Source organism: Erinaceus europaeus, chromosome 3 (assembly GCF_950295315.1).
Source record: "Erinaceus europaeus chromosome 3, mEriEur2.1, whole genome shotgun sequence".
Taxonomy (NCBI): domain Eukaryota; kingdom Metazoa; phylum Chordata; class Mammalia; order Eulipotyphla; family Erinaceidae; genus Erinaceus; species Erinaceus europaeus.
Window position 1 is genome coordinate 41,619,796 of NC_080164.1, and position 24,471 is coordinate 41,644,266.

General features: G+C 38.1%; 1 protein-coding gene across 11 annotated transcripts in view; it reads right to left on the minus strand.

The window, feature by feature from the left end:
* SNTG2 (syntrophin gamma 2) overlaps window positions 1-24,471 on the minus strand; it is a 365,214-nt gene that overhangs the window by 192,281 nt on the left and 148,462 nt on the right. For 7 of the 11 annotated variants that reach the window (XM_060187060.1, XM_060187062.1, XM_060187059.1 and 4 more), the window contains 2 exons: window positions 15,912-15,955; window positions 15,766-15,807 (listed from right to left, as the gene is read on the minus strand). The exons of 1 other annotated variant lie outside the window; for it this stretch is intronic. In XM_060187060.1, coding sequence (XP_060043043.1) covers window positions 15,766-15,807; window positions 15,912-15,955 — 86 coding nt within the window. The remainder of the gene's footprint in view (window positions 1-15,765; window positions 15,808-15,911; window positions 15,956-24,471) is intronic. 3 more of the 11 variants (XM_060187067.1, XM_060187066.1, XM_060187065.1) reach the window with 1 other exon arrangement.

Sequence of the window (24,471 nt, forward strand, 5' to 3'; positions counted from 1 at the left end):
ACTATGTAGTTATGTTTAAGAGTTGAATATATTAGCTTACTAAAATGAAAATGAACACAAAGTGAGGATAATCTATTTGTGAGTCTTAGTTCCAATGTGTTACAACTGTGTGCTCTCAAAGGCCCAGCCTGTGTGCTTGTAAACTGGTGCTCCTCATTATTTTCTTAAAGCTGTGTGCATGTTTTTAAAATATATTTTATTCCCCCCAAAAGTAACCATTATTTTGTCCCAAGCTCATAGATATGTGTTGAATATATATATATGTATTATATATATATATCAAATTCCTATGTTTCAGCTCTCTATATTCACATGAGTGAAACCATCTGTAGTTGACCTCCACTTCCTTACTTCACTAAGCATAATCAATGCCAGTGTCATTCATTTATTCCCCAAGAGCACAGTACAGTCTTTTTAAAAGAATTTTTTAATTATCTTTATTTATTGGATAGAGACAATCAGAAATCAAGAGGGTAGGGGAGGGAGAGAGGGAGAGAGAAAGAGAGACACCTGAAGTCCTGCTTCACCACTTGCAAAGCTTTCCTTCTGCAGGTGGAAACTGGGGGCTCGAACCTGGGTCCTTGTGCACTGTAACATGTGTGCTTAACCAGGTGTGCCACAACCTGGTTCCTAGTATAGTCTTTTAAAACTGTGAGTAGTATTCCACTGAATACATGCCCCCTGATTTTTTTTTCTTTTTGTCTTGATAAGACTCAAATTAGTGATTTTTACTCTATTGTTAAAGGTTTTCTCCTAATTATAAGTATTTTCCCCCAGGTATTTTAGTTTTAATCAGGAACATGAAACGGCACATAGCAGAGAAGCATGGACCATTTGGGCAAAGGTGGATAACCCCATGTGGAAGCTGATGCCCATTTTAATTCTCTTCCTAAGGCTAAGCTTCATTTCCTTTCTAAACCACATCTATACCTATGCCCTTCCTTTTTCCTGTTCCCTCTCAGGTAAGAAAATCTATGCCTGACTTTCTAAGGTGTTCTCCAGAGTTTGGCATGTGGTGACAGTGTGTGTGCAGATTATGTGAATGATGCACTTGTGCATGTCACCAGGGGGTGAGGGTAGCAAAATCATAAGGAATATGATAAAAAATTGTCCCCATGTGTCCACAACTATCTTATAATGCACTAACCTCCCAATAAAAAAAATTCTGGTTTTAATGTTTTTTTTTCAATTTTTCTCCCATAGTCAATGTATAACACATATACACGATATCTCAGTGTTACTAAGAATTTTTATTGAATGTATTTTAAATACATTGCAAAGGTCATACTACATTTATTTAATATGTTATTTGCTTCTCCGTAATTGGAATGTCATATCCATTGTACATAACTCTTTGAGTCTCCAAGATTAACAAAGAGAAATACTACATGAATAGAAAAGGTGAGCAAGGGGAGTTGGGTGGTAGCACAGCGGGTTAAGCGCACAAGGCACAAAGCACAAGGACAGGTATAAAGATCCCAGTTTGAGCCTCTGGCTCCCCACCTACAGGGGAGTCGCTTCACAGGTGGTGAAGCAGGTCTGCAGGTGTCAATCTTTCTCTCCTTCTCTCTGTCTTCCCCTCCTTTTTCCATTTCTCTATGTCCTATCTAATAATGACGACATCAATAATAACTACAACAACAACAAGGGGGGCAGGTGGTGGCACACCTGGTTGAGCGCACATGTTACAATGCGCAAGGACCTGGGTTTGAGCTCCTAGTCCCCACCTGCAGGGGGGAAGCTTCACAAGTAGTGAAGCAGTGCTGCAGGTGTCTCTCTGTCTCTCACCCTCTCTAGTCCTCCCTGTCCTCTCAATTTCTGACTGTCTCTATCCAATAAATAAAGATAATTTAAAAAATTAAAAACAAACAAACAAAAAAAAACCAAAAGGGCAACAAGGAAAATAAATATAAAAAATTTTACAAAAGATGAGTGCGAAGCTTGGAGGTAAAGGCATGCAAGGGAGCATAAATAATAATTTAATTTTTGATTCTTATTTATGAGTGAGAATAAGATAGAGGGACAATGAGAGAAAACCAAGCTGTTAGTCTGGTGCATGAGATGTCAGAAGTGTAACTCAGGACTGCTTGCATTTCCTGAGCTTGACCTATTCCTCCGGCTACAGAATTTAATTTTTTAATTTTAATTTATTTTTAGTGGCACCAGAGTTATCACTAGGGCTCAGTGCCTACACAGCAACAGACCTAACAGTGTGTGTGTATGTGTGTGCATGTGTGTGTGTGGGGGGTGGAACTGGGTGGGAAAGAATCATTAGAAAGAGAGAGAAAGAGAGACAGAAGTACTGTAGTACTGCCTCACTACTTATGAAGCCCCCCACCACAGGAGGGGAACAGAAACTTAAGCCTGGGGAGGCTGGCAGGAGTGCAGCGGGTTAAACGCACGTGGCACGAAGCTCAAGGATCCTGGTTGGAGCCCCTAGCTCCCCACCTGCAGGGGAGTCGCTTCAAGGCGGTGAAGCAGGTCTGCAGGTGTCTATCTTTCTCTCCCCCTCTCTGTCTTCCCCTCCTCTCTCCATTTCTCTCTGTCCTATCCAACAACAATGACATCAATAACAACAATAATAACTACAACAATAAAACAAGGGAAACAAAACGGAATACATAAATAAATAAATATTTTTTAAAAAAGAAACTTAGCCTGGGTCCTTGTGCATGGTAATGCCTCTACTCTACTGACTGTACCACGGCTAGTCCCCAATTTAAATATTTTTTATTTAAATATAAACAGAGGAATGTGAAAATTCCTCAAATGGAAGTAACATGTAGATAATGTTAGCAGGAGGAGGAAAATGTCAATCATGATTCTCTCTTGACTTGAGCACCTTAGTTTTTCACGACTGAGAAATAGAGGAGACAGTCTAGATGATGAAGCTGTTGATGGGGGGTGTACCAGTATATCAGAAGGTAGCCCCCATATAATAGGGTAGTGAAAAATTACTGAGTAAAAGATGGGACATTAAAACCCCTGGAACTTTACCCCTGAGACACCTGAAAAGATAGCCACACAGAGAAACCCCAGAGTGATGGGTAGGTACAGGTGGTGGTGGATGGATGATTTGGGCTTTCAACTCGCCCATATCTGAGTAAAATACAGAGCAATGGCTGGTCACCTACAATATAGCAAAAGATACTAACCTGATGAAAACTGTCAAATATATATATATTTGTGTATATATATATTTTTTATATATATATATATATATATATGTATATAATTTGTTTTTCCCATTCCGTTGCCCTTGTTGTTATGCTTGTTGCTGTCATTATTATTATTGTTGTTGTCATTGATGTTGTTATTGTTGGATATGACAGAGAGAAGTCAAGAGAGGAGGGGAGCCAGAGAGGGGGAGAGAAAGATAGACATCTGAAGACCTGCTTCACTGCTTGTGAAGTGACCCCCCTGCAGGTGGGGAGCCGGGGGCTTGAACTGGGATCATTGAGCTGGTCCTTGTGCTGGTGCTTGAGCTGGTCCTTGTATTCGCACCATGTGTGCTTAACCCGCTGTGCTACCGCCCGGCCCCTATATAATTTTTAAACCAAATCACTTTATTAGGAAATGTTAATTTACAAGACTACTGTCACCATGGAAGTACAGTTCACCTTCTCCCCAAGATAGGGATCTGCACCTCTCACTTGAGATACATTTTCTATTGTACGTCATAAAAAAACACACTCTATAATGGTCTCACTCAGACATATTAGGAAGTTTCAATGTAACTCTCCCAATTTCTCACATAAACTTAAGATGTTTCAAATCAATTACCTCAAGCCACACCCATCTATGATAGATCTTTATAACTGAATCATGGTGTTTGCCACCCATCTGTCTTACTTAACACACAGACCTCCCATCCATGCCTTGAAATCAACTCATGTCATGTTCCTTTTGATGAACTAAGTTCTGTCAGGCAGTTTACTCCCCCACAGTACCAACTGTCATTCTTCACCAGAACTCATCACACCTGCCTCCCCTTTCAGCCACCCTCCTGGCTGACAAAAACCATTGAGATCATGTCATCCTGCCAAGAAAACTCTTGGCAGCAAACCCACACCCAACTCAAACTCATCTCTGGAGAGCAAATGAATCGCAAATCATGTGCGCCCAGTGAAGCCCAGGCAAAGCTAGTTATGTGGGTTCCAAATAGCTGTTTTGCTTTGCCTAAAAACTGCATGCCACTAATGACAAACATCTCTTTCTAATTATTATTATTCCCAGGAGATACATGAATAGGTCTCTGTGTTTTACAAATGCAATGCTTGTTAGCATTCCTCATAAAGCACTTGGGAAAGTGGTGATTAGGAGACACATGCCGCTGTATGACACCCTGACCTCTGATTGTTTCTTGAAATCCTCTGCTTTAAAATATCATCTCAAAATGCTCAATCACTCACTGTGAAATATGATTTACTGCTTATTAAGTGATTGGAAACTATGAAATCTTATTTTTCAAAAGAACATTATTACAGCAGTGAACAACATTTTAATAATGGGGAAATGTCAGATAAGAACTCAAGAATAAACTTTACCAATTGGTTCAAAATAGACAGATAATTTTACCACTAGAATGTACAACTAACACAGTATAATTGCTAACCTGTTAGTGTTAACCTGTTAGTGTTCAGAATCTTAAAACTGCAATTTTGGTGAGGGAGGGAGGTAGGAGGAGACAAATAGTTCAACTATTATATAGAGTCTAGGCCAATAGATTAGCAGATAGAGATCCTGAGAATTTTGTAATCCACAATAGACAAAAAATAAGCCATGAAGCTCTGAATGTACTTTATCTTCTGAGGCTTTCTCTATTCTCTTTCTACTTGTGTTGAAGCCTTCAGAGAAAATGATTTAATTTCTCATAGTACTAACATACACACTAACATGTCAATAGCTAACTTTAATGCAGGTGTGGGGAATCTTTTTTTTTCACCAGAGTCCACATGAATATCTGTAACATCACTGGAGGGCCATACAAAATTATCAACTTTAAATCAACATTTTTTATTGCTATAAAATAAATCTCCTACTTTGGTGGAATTTTTGGACCCTGCCTGTAGTTGCCTTGCAGAACCAGGACAAACGATTTTGAGGCTCTATATGATTGTAAGGCTAGGCATCCCTCACCCCTGCTGTAAACCAATGCAAAACATAAGTCTCTCCACTGTGAGTAAAATGCCAGATATCACACTGCCAAATCCTCACCTGTCCCTTCCTCCCTACACTCACTTCCTTATATATAATACATAAAATATATTCATACATACATATACAGGCACATATATACAAACACATACATACAGAGAAGTTAATACACATACAGGAATGCATGCTTTGTTTCTATATGGTCACTAATAGTTCTACAATTCCTACAGTATCAGTCAAGAACCTTGCTTTTTAAGATACATTTTTAATATTTTATAGATTTCCCTAGGGAATAAAGTTGTTCTGTAGGGACACCTAGAGTGGTGCCTAACACCAGTGACCATTTGGAATCTTTGGGAAAAAACTATAGCACCCAGAAGTCTAAGTCCTGTGGAGTTATAGTTGTACCACATGACTACAGATGAGGACAGCATGCTGCTGGAAGCGTGGGTAGGGAAGAGCCCACCTTATCCCTAGTCCTTGTCCTCTTCCTTTCCAGTTCCTTCCCTTCTCAAATACCACACTGTGTAAATATTTGTAGTTTTGAATTTCAGGAATTTCCAGGTGGTTTCAAACAGTGAACAGTCCTTCCCTGTGTTTATCATTCTTTTAAACTCTCCGTCACCTTAAATTTTATAACACAGTGAGTAGGGGAGATCCTTTTCCAAACTGCAATGAGCCTTCTGCAAACCACTTCTCTCTAGTATCCTTCAATCAAACAGAATTCAGGATTTTACAAGCACACACCAGGATTTAAAGAGCTTGAGCTTCAGTAAATATTGCAATCATGCTGCCACTCCAGTTGTGTTGTCCAGTTTTGAATTTCCAGTAAAAAAAAAAATGCAGCTCACATACCAACACTTTTTTCTGCCTTTTGCAGTGTATACACAAATATCCGATTCCCATTTGCCTCAAATTTTTCATGTGTGAACTGAGGAGTGGATCCACCACCAGGGGGTTTCTGCATTTCATGGTCTTTTAAACATTCTCAGTTCCACAATATATAACATCACAGTTTCCTCTATTAGTACTAATTGAATTACCATGGAGTTCACACCTGAAACAGTAATTGATCCTGAAATTATTATTTTTTAAAATTTTTATATATTTATTATTATTATTTAAGAAAGGAGACATTAACAAAACCATAGAATAAAAGGAGTACAGTTCCGCACAATTCCCATAACCCGATCTCCATATCCCATCCCCTCCCCTGATAGCCTTCCCATACTCTATCTCTCTGGGAGTATGGATCCAGGGTCACTGTGGGTTGCAGAGGGTGGAAGGTCTGGCTTCTGTAATTGCTTCCCCGCTGAACATGGGCGTTGACTGGTCGATCCATACTCCTAGTCTATCTCTCTCTTTCCCTAGTAGGGTGAGTCTCTCCTGAAATTATTTTTACCTATCTAATATTATCCTATCTATTGACTGTAGCTAGAAAAAATGCACAAAATCATTTATTCATTTTAACTACCTATTTCTTTTTTATTTATTTTTTAAATCTTTATTTGTTTATTGGAGACAGCCAGAAATTGAGAGGGAGAGGGAGACAGAGAAGGAGAGAAACAGACACCTTCAGCACTGCTTCAACATTTGTAAGGCTTCCCCCTCTGCAGGTGGAGACTGGGGGTTTAAACCCGGATCCTTGATCAGTGTAACATGTGCACTGAACCAGGCTGCACCACCACCCAGCCTCCCCTATTTTAACTACCTATTTCAAAACATGGTTATTACACAGGCCCCCTTGATGTATAATAGAAGAAAGCATTTTAACTACAGGCTTTCTTTTTTCAAAATCACACTCAGCAGGCTGACAAGTGGCATAGCATTACAACAGGAGTATTTTTCATATATGAGGCCCTGAGTTTGAAGCTCTGCACCATATGTAAGTAATAAGGAGAAAAACTAAGAACTACATGGACAGTGGAACAGTACTTTTTGATCTATCTCTAGTGTGTGTGTGTGTGTGTGTGTGTGTGATTTCACTCTAATAAAAAAATAGAAGAATTTGGCTGGGGAGAGTGCTTTCATGAATATGATTTGCATTACATTCAAACAAGAAAATCAATTTAAATCTGGCCTGTATTATCTTCAACTACATCTGAAAAATTCACATTATTTAGAGTCACTACTAGTGGAGATATCTTAGCATACTATCTGTAAATATACTAATCATTTCACAGGGTATTTTTGTAACTGAGTGGTACAAGATTTTCTACTATAGTACTGTAACTAAGAATTAACTTTTGTGTAAACTTTTACCTTTTGGATAGGTCATATTGTCCCAGCTCCTACGGAAAACAGTCTTCAGAACTCTCTAAATGGGCCTCACTTATGACCCAGCAATCCCTCTCCTACACATTTGCCCAGGGAAAACATAAACATCTATCTAAAAAAAAAACCTATGCACACCAATGTTCATAGCAGCACAGTTTATAATAGCCGCAAATTGGAAGCAACCCTGAAGCACAATAACAAATTAATGACTAAGAAAGTTGTGGTACACATACACAATTGTGCAGCTCTTAAAAATAATGGGGTCATCTCCTGTGCAATATTTTGATCAGAACTTGAGACATTATGTTTAGTGACACAAACCAGAAAGATCAAGACCAATACGGAATGATCTCACATAGGTAGAACTAAAGAATAAAGGACATGGGGCCAGGTGGTGGCACACCTGGTTAAGTGCACACATTGCAGTGCACAAGGACACAGGTTCAAACCTCCACTCACAGGGGGAAAGCTTCATGAATAGTGAAGCAGTGCTGCAGTTCTCTCTCCCTTCCTCTCTCTCTCTCTATCTCTCTCTCTCTATTTCTTTCCATCTCTGCCTCCCCTCTCAATTTCTCTCTTTCTCTATCCAATAATACATAAATAACAATATTTTTTTAAAAAATAATAAAGGACATAATGAAAAAACTAAGGTGATACTTGGACTGGGAGTGGTGTATTGCAACAAAGCAAAAGACTTGGGGTAAGGAGGGAAAGGTGTATAATGAAAGAAATATAGTGGTGAGGCTCCTAGACAGCAATCAAGGGGAGAAGAGAGACTGTGCATATGTGCTTTTTCCAGCCATGACATCATCTCCCCAGACAATAATTTGGATCCACTTGCATATCAGATTTCAGGCCCAGGGAAAAAAATAGTATAGTCATGGGCCCTTTGGAATATAACTAAAATAGGCCTACTAGCTATCTACAAAACGAGGATCCTTGCCCCCAACTCTTCATCTGTAATATTCCAGCCTTTAGGGTCACGATTAGTCAACAACTTGTTTGGCTTTATATGTTAAATTTCTTTTTTTTTCTTTCTGAAATTATTTTATCTTTATTTATCTGGGACTGAAACAAAGGTAAATTGTGGAGGTAGAAAGGGTGAGGGAAAGAGAGAAAACTGCAGCATTTCTTCACCATTCATGAACCACCCCCTTATAGATGGGTACCAGTGACTTTTTTTTTATTATTTAAGAAAGGAGACATTAACAAAACCGTAGTTAAATTTCTTATCAGCCACTAGGTTCCAGATGCTAACATGCCAGCTAGACTTCCCTGGGCAGACAACTCCACCAATGTGTCCTAGAGTCCCATTTCCCCAGAGTCCTGTCTCACCAGGGAAAGAGAGAGAGTCTGGGAGTATGGATCGACCTGTCAATGCCCATATTCAGTGGAAAATCAATTACAGAAGCCAGACCTTCCACCTTCTGCACCTCATAATGTTCCTTAGTCCATGCTCCCAGAGTGATAAAGAAATGGAAAGCTATCATGGGAGGGGATGGGATACGGAGTTCTGGTGGGGGGAATTGTGTAGAGTTGTACCCCTCTTATCCTATGTTTTTGTCAATGTTTTCTTTTTATAAATAAAAAATAAAAATAATTGATTTACTTATTTATCAATTTAATGAGAAAGATATACAAAGAAAAAGACAGAGGGAGAGGGAGAGAGAACAGAAAACTGCTCATCTCTGGTTTGTGCTAGTCCTCCAGGACTGAACCTGGTACTCCAAGGCCTCAAGTATAAAAGTCTTTTCCAGGAAGTCGGGTGGTAGCATGGCGGGTTAAGTGCACGTGGCACAAAGCTCAAGGACCAGCATAAGGATCCCGGTTCAAGCCCCCGACTCCCCACTTGCAGGAGTCACTTCACAAGCAGTGAAGCAGGTCTGCAGGTGTCTATCTTTCTCTCCCCCTCTCTGTCTTCCCCTCCTCTCTCCATTTCTCTCTGTCCTATCCAACAATGACATCAATAACAACAATAATAACTACAACAATAAAACAACAAGGGCAACAAAAGGGAATAATTAAATATAAAAAAGTTAAAATATATATCTTTTCCAAGGGGGCTGGTTGGTTTTGCACCCCATTAAGCATATACAATACTATGCACAAAGACTCTTGCAAAGACTCGAGTCCAAGCCCCTGCTCCCCACTTGCAGCAGGGACATTTCACAAGCAGTGAAGCAGATCTTTAGGTCTCTCTCTCTCTCTCTCTCTCTCCATCTCCCTCTCCTCTCTTAATTTCTCTCTTTTCTATCACATAAAGTGGGAAAAAAAGTATTTTTTCCAAACCATTATGCTATCTCCCCTGGTAGAGTCCTTTCCTGCTTTGGGGATCTGAGTGATGTTAGCCTCATAGAATATGTTTGGGAATTATTAACCCCTCTTCAATTTGCTGGGAGAGTTTGAGAATTGGTGTTAGTTATTCTCTAAAAGTCTTAAGAATTCATTCATGAAGCCCTCTGGACTTGAACTTTTATTCTTGGGAAGCCTTTTGATCAGTAATTAAATGTCTGTGCTAGTGATTATCCTATTTAACCTAACTACTTCCTCTTGGGTTAAGCTTGGCAGGTGATGTGATTCTAAAAATACATTCATTTCATCTATATTGTCCAATTTATTTGCATAGAGATTTTCATAATATTGGGTTGTCAGAAAAGTTATGACATTTTTCTATGCAAAAGTGCATCGTGACCTTTCTGACAACTCAATATCATATGACGCTTTGTATCTTCCCACCTTCAGTTATAATTTAATTTTTTTAATTCCTGATTGATTTTATCAGAGCTGGAGTTCTTCCTCTTTTTATATGTCTATCCAGTTGTTTACTTATTTTATTTATCCTTTAAAAAGACCAGCTCTTGGTTTCGTTATTCTATTAAACTGACTTTCTGATTTCTGTTGCGTTAATCTTCTGCTTTGATTTTGACTATATCCTTCCTCCTCCTGACTTTTGGGTTTCTTTGTTGTTCTCTTCCTAGTAGACTCAGATGACATGTTCGATGTGAGTTTTCTGTCATCCTCCACATCTTTAGACTTCATGTAGGATTTATGCAAATAAATATCTTCTTTCCAAAGAGTCAAGTTTGGAACTTTGAGGCCCGGTGTGGCATACCTTGCCTGCCAACAGAGTAGTTGTAAACACTGGAGTCTTCAGTATTTTATTATTTAGTAACCAGAAACAAAAAAAAAAATTCTATTTTATCAAAAGATATAATAACACTGATTTGAAGGGATATATGCATACCTATATTTATAGCGGCATTACTCACAATAGTGAAAACCTGGAAACAACCAAAATGCCCTTCTACCGATGACTGGATAAAAAAGTAATGGGACATCTACTCAACACAGTATTATGCAGCAATAAAAAGGGATGATACCACGTACTTTGGGATAAAGTAGATGGAGTTTGAGAAGATTATGCTCAGTGAAACAATTAAGGTGGTGAATAACAACTACAGAATGGTTTTACTCATGTGGAATAATACACAATTGGATATTCAAATGTGAAAAAAAAAATCAACCTATTTTCAAGACTATGGGGGAACTATAGTGATTATACATGGGGGTAGGGATGGGGACACAGACCTTTGGAAAAATATAAATACATACATACATACATACATACATACATACATACATAGAAGCTCTTTCATCTGTTTTTAAAAAGAGGGCAAAAATGATGAAGCAAATGTAGTGTGGAAGAATGCTAAAACTTAGTAAACTCTAAGCAATGAGCATGCTGGAATTTCCCATACTATTCCTGCAAACTTAATGAAGTTTGGAAACTATTTGAAAATACAAAGAAAAAAAAAGGGGGGGAGTGGGTGGAATCAAACTTGAACCATAAATCGACATAGGAAAGAGAAATTATATTTTATTTATACAGTTCTGCTGAGGAATAAGTAAAGAAATAATACAGAGGGAAAAAATAAAGAGATATCATACAGAGGTCTGCAGTTGGAGAAATATCTCAACTGATATGACATTAGGCTTTCAGGTCTGAGGGTGCCAATCCAGCACCACCTATTCATCTATCTATCTATCTATCTATCTATCTATCTATCTATCTATCTATCTATCTATATACCTATATACCTATATACCTATATACCTATCTATCTCTTTTGCTCTTTCTCTCTCATATGGAGTAAATAAAATAAATCTTAAAAAAAGAAAATTCCATTTCTTCAGGGTCTGCTCCAGAGTCTGAGACAGTAAAATAACTTGTTTGAAAACACAAAAACTGGGGGCCAGGTGGTGGCTCACCTGGTTGAGTACACATGTTACAATGCCCAAGGACCCAGATTCAATTCCTGGCCTCCTTATGCAAGGGGAAGCCATATGAATGGAGAAGAAGGGCTTTAGGTGTCTCTCTTCCCATCTCTATCTCCTTTTCCCTCTCAATTTTTCTCTGTCTCTATTAAATAAATAATAAAATAAAATACTTAAAACCACAAAATTGATGAGTACTACTGGAGTCTTCAGCACCCAAGTGCCTTCGAACTTGATTGTTAATTCCAATCTATAACTCCTCAAAAGCCCCAAGTCATTTAGCATTAATTAGATATCTTTTTTATATAAATTATTTTGGGGCTCTTTTATAACTTGCATATGAAAAATAAACTCTAAATCATAGGATAACAAACATGACTTAAAGAACACGAAAGACTTTTGTGGAAGGACTTTTGGGAAATGATCTGTTCAGCCTAATGATAAAGAGTACTTGGTTCAGAACAACTAGAAGTAGCAGCATAAGTTTACTCATTAAAAAAAACAACAACAAAAACTACAGCCACAGATCCTTTGGAATATAACGAAAATATGCCTATTAGCTATCTACAAAATGGAGACCCCCCCAACTATTCATCTGCACTATTCCAGTCGTTAGGTTCATGATAAGTAAACAATTTGTTTGATTTTACATGTTAACTCTCTTTTTAGCCACCAGGTTCCAGATGCTAGCAGGATACTGACCAGAGTTCCCTAGACAAAACAACACCACCAATGTGTCCTAGAGTCCTGATTCCCCATAACCCTGCTCCACTAGGGAAAGAGAGAGGCAGGCTGGGAGTATGCATTGACCTGTCAAAGCCCATGTTCAGTGAGGAAGCAATTACAGAAGCCAGACCATCCACCTTCTGCATCCCACAATGGGTCCATACTCCCAGAGGGTTAAAGAATAGGAAAGCTATCAGGGGAGAGGATGGGATATGGAGTTCTGGTGGTGGGAATTGTGTGAAATTGTACCCCTCTTATCCTATGGTTTTGTCAGTGTTTACTTTTTATAAATAAAATAAAAAATAATAATAAAGAGTAGGCACACTTATTGCTCTGGTGAACTGACCATTCTTGTTCTTCAAACCTTATTAATGTGTTCTTACTTACAGGTAGTAGTAGAATGCCTACATCTGAGGGATCAAAGACCATAAAACCTGCCCCAGATAAAAGAAGCATGCACACAGATACACAAGAACACAAACATTGACATGTAAGTATGATACAACACCCGACAGTTACCCTCCACAAAGAGAGATATACATACACAGTCACAAATATTTAACCATAATTAATTAAATATCTTGAGTAGGTCATGTCTTTTGACCATTGTGGAGCCAGACTACCTGGACTTTAACCTGCTTTGACATGCCCTGATAGAGGTTAGATCTCAGTTCCTAGAAAACTGACAAAATCTTTGGTTCTTTGTTATCTTTCCCTCACCCCATCTATATCTCTGCCTCTGATTCTCTGTCTCTTTTTCTTTCTACCTGAAAAGGACAGCAAAGAGAGGTGAACAAAAAATAAACCCCACTAATGATCTCACTCATGGCACAATTTAAAAAACAAGGACAGCAAGGAAAAGTAAAGCTTGGACTGGGTTTGGTGTATTCCATCAAAGCAAAGGGCTCTGAGAATGGTGAGTATAAAAGAAGCTTAGGGGAAAGGCAAGGCACTTTGGAATCCTTGTGCATGATGTTAGTTGGGGATAAGAGTGTTTCATACCCTATCACAGATGTATGACAAATTACACCTATATGTGAACAAATGTACTGCAAACCACTAGACCCCCAAGAAAATTATTTTTTAAATATTCCAACCATTGTGCAGACAAATGAAATTCTGTAAAAATTCTCATCCTGAAACCCTCAGAGAAAGAACACAGACACTCTCCAGCCCAGTCAGATAGTCAGGTGTGCTGTGGGGTTGCTGGTAGGATCAAATCATCCATATGGAAGTAGATTCTCCATGGGGGTATATCATTACCCACATCACTTCCCCCAAACCACTCCAGCATCTCCAAAATCTTCAATAAAATGACTCTATGAGTAATTTCCAAATAACCATGTCCTTTTTTCTCAAAATGGTAGTGTCTCAGAATCTGTCCCTGAAAACTCATGAACAGTGTACTTTCTTCTATAGTTGCTATTTTATATATTACTGTGGTTGAGAATTCACAGATGTGTTAAAGAGACATAAGTCATATGTTTATTCCAATTCACAAACAAAGACACATATATTGTTACTGCCACTCTAAGTAATAAACTTTTCAAAAAAAGAAGACAGTATGCAGGGTGCTTAAGATTCATTTGGTGGTTACTTTGTGTTGAGCAGAAATGACACTTTTTTCTTTGTAGAGTTAATTGCAGCTAAAATTTACTCTGCTAAATGAGGGTATAGAATCACGTGACTTTCATAAATTCAATATTTTATGAACTCTGAATCTGAAAAATTGAGGTAATATGTCTCATTAGCAGTGCTTTAAATCTCCTTTATGTCATGTAAGAATGCAGACATAATTTGGTAATTGTTGCAATAAATAAATTTGTAGCAATCAAATATTAAAACAGTTGCATTTGTAAGTTTCACACATCATTTACTCAAAAATGTGTTTCTTGAATAAATGAATTCTCCTTTCCCTGGGTTAGGATAAAATTATTAAGGTATGCACTTGCATCTTTGAATTATTGCTTTTTCCTTCACTCAAAAAAAGCAAAATTTTTCAGAAATTGGAAAACCAACATGTTAACTTTACAAAGTAAACAGATGGTGACACTTTTATCAATTTGAACATAAACTTAAAATCTGGTTTATTGGGACAAAGAAACAATCCCATTTGTAAGTCTCTCCCCCATGTTCAATATTGTGTAAAGACCAATAAAAATGCTTTGAAGAAATAAAGTATAGGCAGTGCAAACAGTAATTTATAATTTAGTAACATAGTACTAATATGTGTTTGAGATATAGAAATTCAAAGTTGTTCACTGATCTTTAACAACTTGGGAAAGCCATGGTAGTTATCCTTAGAGGGTTCAAGGACAGAACTTCAGTGGCAGAAGAGTTGTGGGACTATCCTCCTATTATCTTGTAATCTTATAAATTAATAAAAACTTTTAAAAATAAATTCAGTGTTTTACAGATCAGATGAGATTTTTAAAGAGTTTTTTTTTGTTTTTATTTTTTGACTTTACTGGGAATTAAGAGTTGGGTTACTGGAGAAATAAATAATGATGGATTCATGTGCGTATAATAATTTGTTCATGAAGGGATTAAATAAAACTCTGCTTGACTTTACTAAGCACAGAGGTTAGTACACTGAGAATCACTGAGAGTCAATGTGTTTTTGTCCCAGATACATATCCCCACCTCCTCAAGTTCTCCCCTTTTTCAAGAGGCCTTCAAAGCTAATACTATTGCACAGAGACTACTCTATGTGGATTCAAGCATCTTTCTCCCTTCTCTCACTTTTTAAGAACTATCAACTTTGTTTCCCACTGCTCAAGTTCCAAAATTAATACTCTAGTCTGGATGTATATTTCAATCTTCTTTGTACTGAGTATCCTAACACAACAACAAAGTTCATTTCCAGGGAAGGAAGGCTGAATAAATATGCTTTTACACACACGCAAATGCCTTCCTCCCAGATAATGATCCAATATGTGCATGATACATGGTGTATCCATGGTGCATGGGTTACATTCTGGGGCAATTAGTGGGCAAAAGAGTCCCTAATAAGACACTAATTTGACTCAGGTGCCCAGTCACCTTCCTGGTCACGACAGTAATACCACACACTCTGGATTTCAATTCTCCCACTTAAAACAGGAGCAACAACATTTGCCTCTACTAGTGTCTGTGAAAACCCATTTCAAGATGTATATGAAGTGCCTCACAGCACAAGGCACAGCAGGCATGTCCTCAAGGTCCTCTAGGAACAGGATTTACTCATGCTTTCCTTTCCAGTTCTAAAGCTCTATTTCCATGAGTGCATGCATGAACTATAATTCAATTAAAAGTAAATACATAACATCAGACATAAAACAGAATACTTACCACTTCTTCATGGGTTGCATTTTCTACATTAATGCCATTAACCTGAAGAGATAACAAATTGAGAATTTTGAGGATAATCATGGATTACGGTAAATTTACAAGGACAACAAAAATTGTAGCAAAGGGGTGGAGTTTAAAACACTGACCTGTAGTACAGCGTCTCCTATGAACAACATCCCTGATTGGTCAGCTGCAGGGTTGCAAAAGTGGCAAAGTGTTAAGAGAAAATCAGCAACATCATGCTTTGCTATGGCAGCATTTAAGCTTAGTGTTTGCAGCCAGTGGGATGGTTTGTGTGTCTGTAGGCAGTTAGGTGTGCATATGGGCCTGAATGTGAAAAGGTGGTTATATTGTGTATGTGTGGATATGGGTGAGAATGTACTCACACATGAGTACACACGGTGAGGGAAAATACCAACAGCAGTACACAGCCACCCTCCAACCTAAGTATCAGTAGGCAGTCAATTGAGGCACATTAAGAGAGTTACTTTCCAAACACAGCAGACTTGTTTAATAAGGGAACATAAATGTCACTTATTTCTAATGAAGGATTTCATTACATCCTGTGGAAAGTCTGATTCCCATTTTTCATTGCCGACAAACAATAAAACCAGAATCCCAGAAGCCACCTAGCATTTCCTTACTTTCTCAGAAACAAATTTACACAGGCAGCTTTAATTAAAGAAATGGTACCAAGAATATTAAAAGAAAAAGAAAAAAAACACAATATTGTAAAGTTTGGATATAATCTCTATGGCCTGATTTTTCACTTAACCTTTATATATTCATGGAAGCAGGAAGAGGACTTCTTTCAATAAGACTGAACAAATTTGCAAAATATGAAGAGGCTTTTTTTTCTTTTTTATATTTCTTGCCTTCATAGATTTTATTTTAATTTATGCTTTGGCTAAATATTGAAAACCAAGGAAAAAAACTATTCTTTCAGCTGTAGTATTCTCTTTCAATTTTGTTCACATATTTAATGTCATTGCTAATATTATTTGTAGTTATGGAAAATATTAAAATTTCTTGTAAATTAAATATAGCCCTTTATATTATTAAAGGTAATGATATTGAGTTTAGGTAACTAGTAAAGTTCTTATTTACATTTAGACTTTTTCTCAGAAAAACTTGATATTGCCTTTTCTCCCTTTGATTCTCAGAATCAGTTCAAAACTTTCCTAACCTTCTGTCTCCCCATTTATGTTTCTGTATCTCCTCCCCCTCTTTCATTATCACTCTCCCATATTTCTCTCTCATCTGTCCTCTTCCCCTATGTTTCTTCTTTTCCTGCATTATATTATTCTCCTATCTTTAGCTTTTAGTGAGACCCTGAAAACATCTTGAGACTAGTTTAAAAGCCCCTAACCCACATCTATGGACATCTGATTTTTGACAGTGGGCCTAAGCCACAAAATGGAGTAAAGAGAGTCTTTAACATATGGTGTTTAAAAGTTGGGTTGAACCACTCGTCACTTCTATCAGGAATGTCATCACAAGCCCACTTGTGGGCCCTCTCAGGACTCTGTCCTCACCATAGAGCAGCTATGGTAGGAACTGTCCAGTCTCTGAAGAGAGGTGGGGTATCCTGCCCTGCCACTCAAAGAAGACTGGTGCTGAAGTGAGTGCAGCCTGCAATGTTTCCAGCTGTAACTATGAGCTGGGAACTCAAGCCAATAGGGATTTAGAGGTTACAAAGGCTCTGGTGTTAAATATAAATATATATATGGGCCCTGGATCAGGTGGATTGAGGTAAATAGTTAATTCAACCCACAGAATATTTTCAAGAATGGGAGCTACTCTCTGCCCTGATTCAACTCTCTAACCTTTTTCTCTACTCTGACATCACTCTTCCAGACAATGTTTTTATGCAACTTCATGCTAGCTATCCAACTCAAGCAAAAACTACCATAGTTGTGGGCCCCTAGAAACGTGCCTAGAATGGACTTCAAGCTTTTTTCCAGCTTAGATTCCTAATCTCATCTGCTCTGTTCCTACTTTTTGGTTGTTGTTCATTAATCATTTTGTCTCACTTTATGTCCTGCCACCTTCCAGACTCCAAGTTGCAGACTCTACCATGATTCCACCTTGACTTCTCTGGACAGACAACCTTACCAGTGTTTGTGTTTTCTCTGTCCTGAAACCTCACCTCTTCAAAGCCCTCCCCCACTAGGGAAAGACAGAAACAGGCAGGGGGTATGGATCGACCTGCCAGTGCCCAAATCCAGCAGAGAAGCAATTAGAGAAATCAGAACCCCTACCTTCTGCACCCCCAAAACAACTTTGATCTATACTCCCAGTGGGGAAGAAGTCATAGGAGGAAGAGGATAAGAGGGCTCTGAACTCCAGCTCCATCAGGTCCCAAAGAAGGAAGACAAAAAGGGAAGAGATATTTTTGGATGTAGCAATAGGGTTATGTGTGGCTTAGAGGGGAAGATAGGACTGGAACTGGAAGAAAAAGGGGGCAATTATGTACAAAAATAGACAGATTGTTGTAGAGATGATAGTTAACCCATGCGTGCAACCTTGGGAGAACCACAGTGGCCTGCAATAGTGGGACTTGGGATTCAGAAATCTGGTGGTGGGAGTAGTATGGAATTATACCCCTGTTGACATGTAATTTTTTAAATTAATATTGAATTCACTAATAAAAATTTGAAAAAAATAAAATTGAGTTGAAACATGCAGAATGAAACTAAACTACTGAATTTCAGTATATACAAAAGTAAACTCCAAATGATTCAAGGACTGAGATCTTAGATCAGAAACTATCAAATGCTTAGAGGAAAATACTGGAAGAATTCAATTAAGATACCACTTCACCCTTGTGAGAATGTCATACATCAGAAAAGATAGTAACAATAAATGATGGAGAGGTTGGGAGGGCAACTGCTGGTGGAAATGTAAATTGTTCCAACCCCTGCAGAAAGAAGTCTCCAGAACTCTCAGAAGACTAGAAATAGACTTACCCTATGGCCCTACAGTTCTTCTCCTGGAAATAGATCCTAAGGAATTAAACACACACATTCCATCTGCATATATCTATGTTCATAGCAGCACAAATTGTAATAGGCAGAACCTGGAAGCAACCTAGGTGTCTACAAACAGATGAGTGGCTAAGGAAGATGTTGTATATACATACAATGGAATACTACTCAGCTATTAAGAATAATGAATTCAACTTCTTCACCTCATCTTGGATGGAGCTTGAAGGAATCATACTAAGTGAGATAAACCAGAAAGAGAAGGATGGGTATAGAATGATTTTACTTGTGGACAAAAATTGATAAATAAGAACAGAAAGGGGAAACACAAAAAAGAACTTGGACTGGGTTCAGTGTATTGCACTAAAGTAAAAGACTCTGGGGTGGGAGGTGGGGACTTTCAGATCCTGCTGCATGATGTTAAAGGAGGACCTAGGCTGACAGTGAGAGTGTTTTGCTGAAACTGAGAGAGTTTATACATGTACCAACAATTGTATCTACTATAAACCATTTATCCCTCCCCCAACCCCTAAAAGGACTCAGTCTATCAGGTGAAGAAAGTGGAAAGCCATAAAAGATAAAATGTCTTATTGATTACTGTTTATAAAATGCTTATAGAATAAATTTCACATCTAAAATCTACACTACAAAAGGCATGAATGTTGCTTAGGTAAATCTGAGATTCAGCCCAATTAATGATGTTAGGTTAAGTAGAAAGGTGATAAAAATAACTCCCAGAGAGTTAAAGAATAGGAAAGCTACCAAGGAAAGGGATGGTATATGGAGTTCTGGTGGTAGGAATTGTATGTACCCCTCTTATCCTATAGTTTTGTCAGTATTTCCTTTTTATAAATAAAATAAAATGAAAGAAAAAGAAAAAAAAACAATAAATAAGATAGCAAGAGTCATTCCCTGTAGAAAAGAGAGGACTCAGATAAAGGTTTCGAAGTGAGCACAGTCAGGGTGAAACAGATTGACACATAGGTGAGGAATGGCATGAAGTACCAGTGAGGTATGATATATGTTGTGGAGTGACACACACATATAGACATATACACACATCCAGGAAGATGTGACATAATATATTAGTAGGATAAAGAATAAAGTGAGATATAGGCTGAGGAATCAGGTGATATATTCAATGAAGAAAGGATGATATATAGAGGAAGTGAGTGATGTATAAGAATCAGTAATGGGGGGAATGTTTCAAGCAGTGGTACACCCAGTTAAACACACACATTACCATTCGCAGAGAAATGGGTTTGAGCCCCTGTTCCAAGCCTGCAGCAAGGATACTGCAGGAGTAATGAAGCAGGTTTGCAGGTGTCTCTTTTTCTTACTCCTTCTCTATCTCTCCCCATCTCAATTTCTGTCTGTCCTATCTAATAAAATAGAAAGAAAAAAAGGCAAAAATGGCTGCCAGGATTGGTAGTTTCCAGCTATAGGTACCGAGCCCCAGCAATGAACCTGGTGGCAATTAAAAAAAATCAGTAATAAGTAATGTATTCAGTGAAGAATGGGGTGATAGACTGTGTGAGGCACTTGGTACTTGCTTCTGCTTTCAAGGTGTGGCCCAATTCCTCCCCCCTCCACAAGTGATAGGAGCCTAACCTCTCCAAGCTATAAACCCAGGACCCATACAGGATCTCCCTCTCTTCTCTTTGTGGGATCATTCGGCCCTCCAGCTGTTGTATTATCTTCCACTATAGAATAGCACTCCTTCTAATTGGTCAGTCTACTCAACTCCCCTGGGGGCCATATTCTTTCTGTATAGTCAACTTGAAATGTATACTACATTACACTAATCCCATGCTGAGTCTACCAATGGCTACTAACCATCTCAAGAGAAAGCATGGACATGTTAGTCTCACTACAAGTTCATATGATGATTCTGGCTTTTCTATGCCTGATCACAGGGTTCCAAGCAGCTGAATTTGGGATAAGAAAGCAGCTTTTTGTCATTAAGGTCACTTCCTATCTATCTGAGGCTAGGAGTCCAAATGTGCCTTACTCTATGTCACCAAGATTTTTTTTCTTTTTATATATCCTATAAAGTCTGGCCCACTTAAGAACACAATTTCTTGTTTATGAATTTATGAATTCAGAATCTAGACAGCATAATGATTATAAAGAAAGATTTTCATGCCTTAGATACAAAAGGCACCAAATTTAATTCCCAACACTACCAGAAGCCAGAGTTTAACAGAGCTCTGGAAAAAAAAGTGGGCTAGAAGACAGAAAAAAAAGAATATGCACAATGACTTACATGCCTGAAGCACCAAAGGTCTCAGGTTTAATTCCCAGTACCCCAAGAAGCCAGAGCAAAATAATGCTCTGGCAAAAAGGAAACAGAGAAAAAAAAAGCAGAATGTTTTATACTTTTATTTTGAGAACAGATTCTTCTCTAGGAAATATCAAGCTTCAATAGGAGACATATTTTGTGCATGTTGAGTCAAAAATGTTTAATCAACAATGTCTTATCTCCATTTGTGTCTAAGGAGTACATAAAATTGCTAGAATCTGGTGTAAATGGGCCCTTATGTGGGGCCCTATAGGACCTTGTCCTCAATGTGGATCAACAATGGTTGGGTGTCCACCCCATTTTTGGAAGGGACGTTGGGCTAAAATCTTCTACCACTCAAGGAAGATCAATCTGGCAATGGGTGTAGCCTAGAACATTCTTAGCTATGACCACAGAATGCAAACTCAGACCTACAGGGATGCAGAAGTTACACAGACTCTTGCACTAAATATAGGCCCCAAATCAAATCGATGGAGTTTACAGCTAATAGTATTTATATATTCTCCCCATATTTGGGAGCTACTCTCTTGCCTGATCCAGCTTTCTAGTGGTATTTTCAATCCTGACACCATCTCCCCTGATAGTATCTTTGGCTCTCCTGGATGCTAGCTGACAGACTCAGGCAAAAATTAGTAAAGTCATGGGCCCCTTGGAATATACCTGAAATAGACTTACTAAATTGTTTCCAAAATGAAGACCCCCAAATCTCATCTGCTATATTCTTGCTTTAGGTTCCTGATTATTAAACAATTGTTCTTCTTTATATCTTAATGTTTTCTCAGACACCAAGTTGCAGATGCCACCATGATGCCAACCTGACTTCCCTGGCCAGAGGACCTTACCAATATTCCCTGGAACCCCATCTCACCAGAGCCCTGTCCCTATAGTAAAAGACAGAAAGAGGCTGGGAGTATGGATTGACCTACCAACGTCCAAGTCCAGTGGAGAAGCAATTACAGAAGCCAGACCTTCCACCTTCTGAACTCCGTAATAATACTGGGTCCATGCTCCCAGAGGTATAAAGAACAGAAAACCTTCTAGTGGGGGGGATGGGATATGGAACTCTGGTGGTGCGAAATGTATGGAATTTTACCCCTTTTATCCTATGCTTTCTTTGGTAATTTCCATTTTTATTTTATAAGTAAATAAATAAAAGGAAAAATCATATTTCACAGGCTGGTTATGTAAAAAAATTTTCATGCATGAGGCTCTACAGTTCCAGTTTCAATCCCCCACACCACCATAAGGCCGAGCTGAGCAGTGTTCTGACCTTTCACTGTGTCTTTTTCACTCATTAAAACAATGTTTAAGAAATAATAGGGGGGTGGGCAGTGGTTCAGCGGGTTGAGCGCACGTGGCACAGAGCACAGGGACCAGCTGAAGGATCCCAGTTCAAGCCCCTGGCTACCCACTTGCAGGGGAGTTGCTTCACAGGCGGTGAAGTAGGTCTGCAGGTGTCTGTCTTTCTCTCCCCCTCTCTGTCTTCCCCTCCTCTCTCTATTTCTCTCTGCCCTATCCAACAATGAACATCAACAATAACAATAATAACCACGACAAGGTTACAACAACAAGGGCAACAAAAGGGGGAAAAATGGCCTCCAGGAGCAGTGGATTCATGGTACAGGCACTGAGCCCCAGCAATAACCCTGGAAACAAACAACAACAAAAAATAAATAATAAAAAAATACTGAAAATGAATAAAATAATATTTTATCTGCTAAAATAAACTAAAAGAATCACACCTTAAAATATAACAATTAAATTAAGTAATAAAATCAGAGTCTAAATCAAATCAAATAAAACATTGCAAACAGGGGGTCAGGGGGTAGTGCAGCGGGTTAAGTGCATGTGACACGAAGTGCAAGGACCGGCTTAAGAATCCTGGTTGGTACCCCAGCTCCCCAACTGCAGGGAAGTCACTTCACAAGTCATGAAGCAGGTCTGCTAGTGTCTCTTTTTCTTCCCCTCTCTGTCTTCCCCTCCTCTCTCCATTTCTTTCTGCCCTATCTAACAATGATGACATCAATAACAATAAGTACAAAAACAATAAAAAACAATAAGGGCAACAAAAAGGGAAAATAAATAAAATTTTTAAAATGTTGCAAATGCAACTGAACAAAAGAAATTCTAGATCTAGGCATGTCACTTTTGTCTCAGTATATTTTATCTCATTTGCTATTATTCCTTTTTATAGTTACTTTAATTTATTGGTACGCTGTTTGGGAGATGGTTGGCCCATCTCCCCAAAACATGTCTGCACACATCACCCTCCAGTAATATACCATCTTCCTCCCCTGCACAATATGGAGCTCCCAACTTCTTTTAAACCTCCAAATTCTTGCTTTAGAATCTTTAGCTTGCCAAAATTGTAGGTTTATTCATGTTTTACCCAATATTTTCCATTTCTTTGTTTTGGGATTCCCACTTATGAGTAAGGTTATTCAGTTATCCAGTATTTCTCTTTCTCCTTTTGTTTTATTTCATCTAGCTTGATCCCTCCAGTTCCGTCAATGCTATAGCAAAAGACTAGATCTCATCTTACATCTGAGTGACATTCTATCGTGTACCTGTCTACAGCTGCCTTATTTATGTATCTGTTGCTGGACACTTGGGAGATTTCCAAATCTGAGTTATTTCATATAGTGCTTTCAAGAACATATGTGTATCTCTTAAGATAACTGTTTTTATGAGCTTTGGGTACTTAGCTATGAGAATTGTCAGATTGTATAGTGGGGCCATTTTAAGTATTTTGCAGGTTCTCTATACTGTTTTCCTCAAGGGAAGAATCAATTTACATTCTTCCCAGCAATGTACATGCATTTCTTTTTCAACACAGCCTCACCAGCATTTGTCATTTCTTTTATTTTTGATGTACAACATTCTTGCAGGTGCCTTGATTTGAATTTCTCTGATAGTATGTGTACATGTGCTATGCTTTTTAACCACTATCTTTTCAAAGATAAAGACAAACTACTTTTTTACCAGCTTAAAATGTTTTTATAGATCAAAAATATTTAATCATTTTTGTAAAGTGTTCTTCCAAATATCATTTCTAATTTTTTTTTTTTACCATAGTGGTAAGACACTGTTCTTATGGGTTATCCGGTTACTAGCTGAAGATGATAGCTGTGGTCTGATGGATTATAATTATTATTCTTACATATGTAGCAAGAACTTGTTAGTAAATACATTTTTGATGTGTCAGAGAATAGTCTTCTAGGTGTTAATGATACAATTTAGAGAAATGGTGTTTCTTACTGTTAAAACGCTTTATCTTGTTATCCACACAGACTTACAGGAAATCAATACTTCTGTGCTTTTAGATGTATCAATTTTGCAAAAACAAAGTCTAGCTAAGTGTGGCAAGTCATTTAACCTATATAGTGAAGAAGGTAATGATACTTCAAAATTACATACATT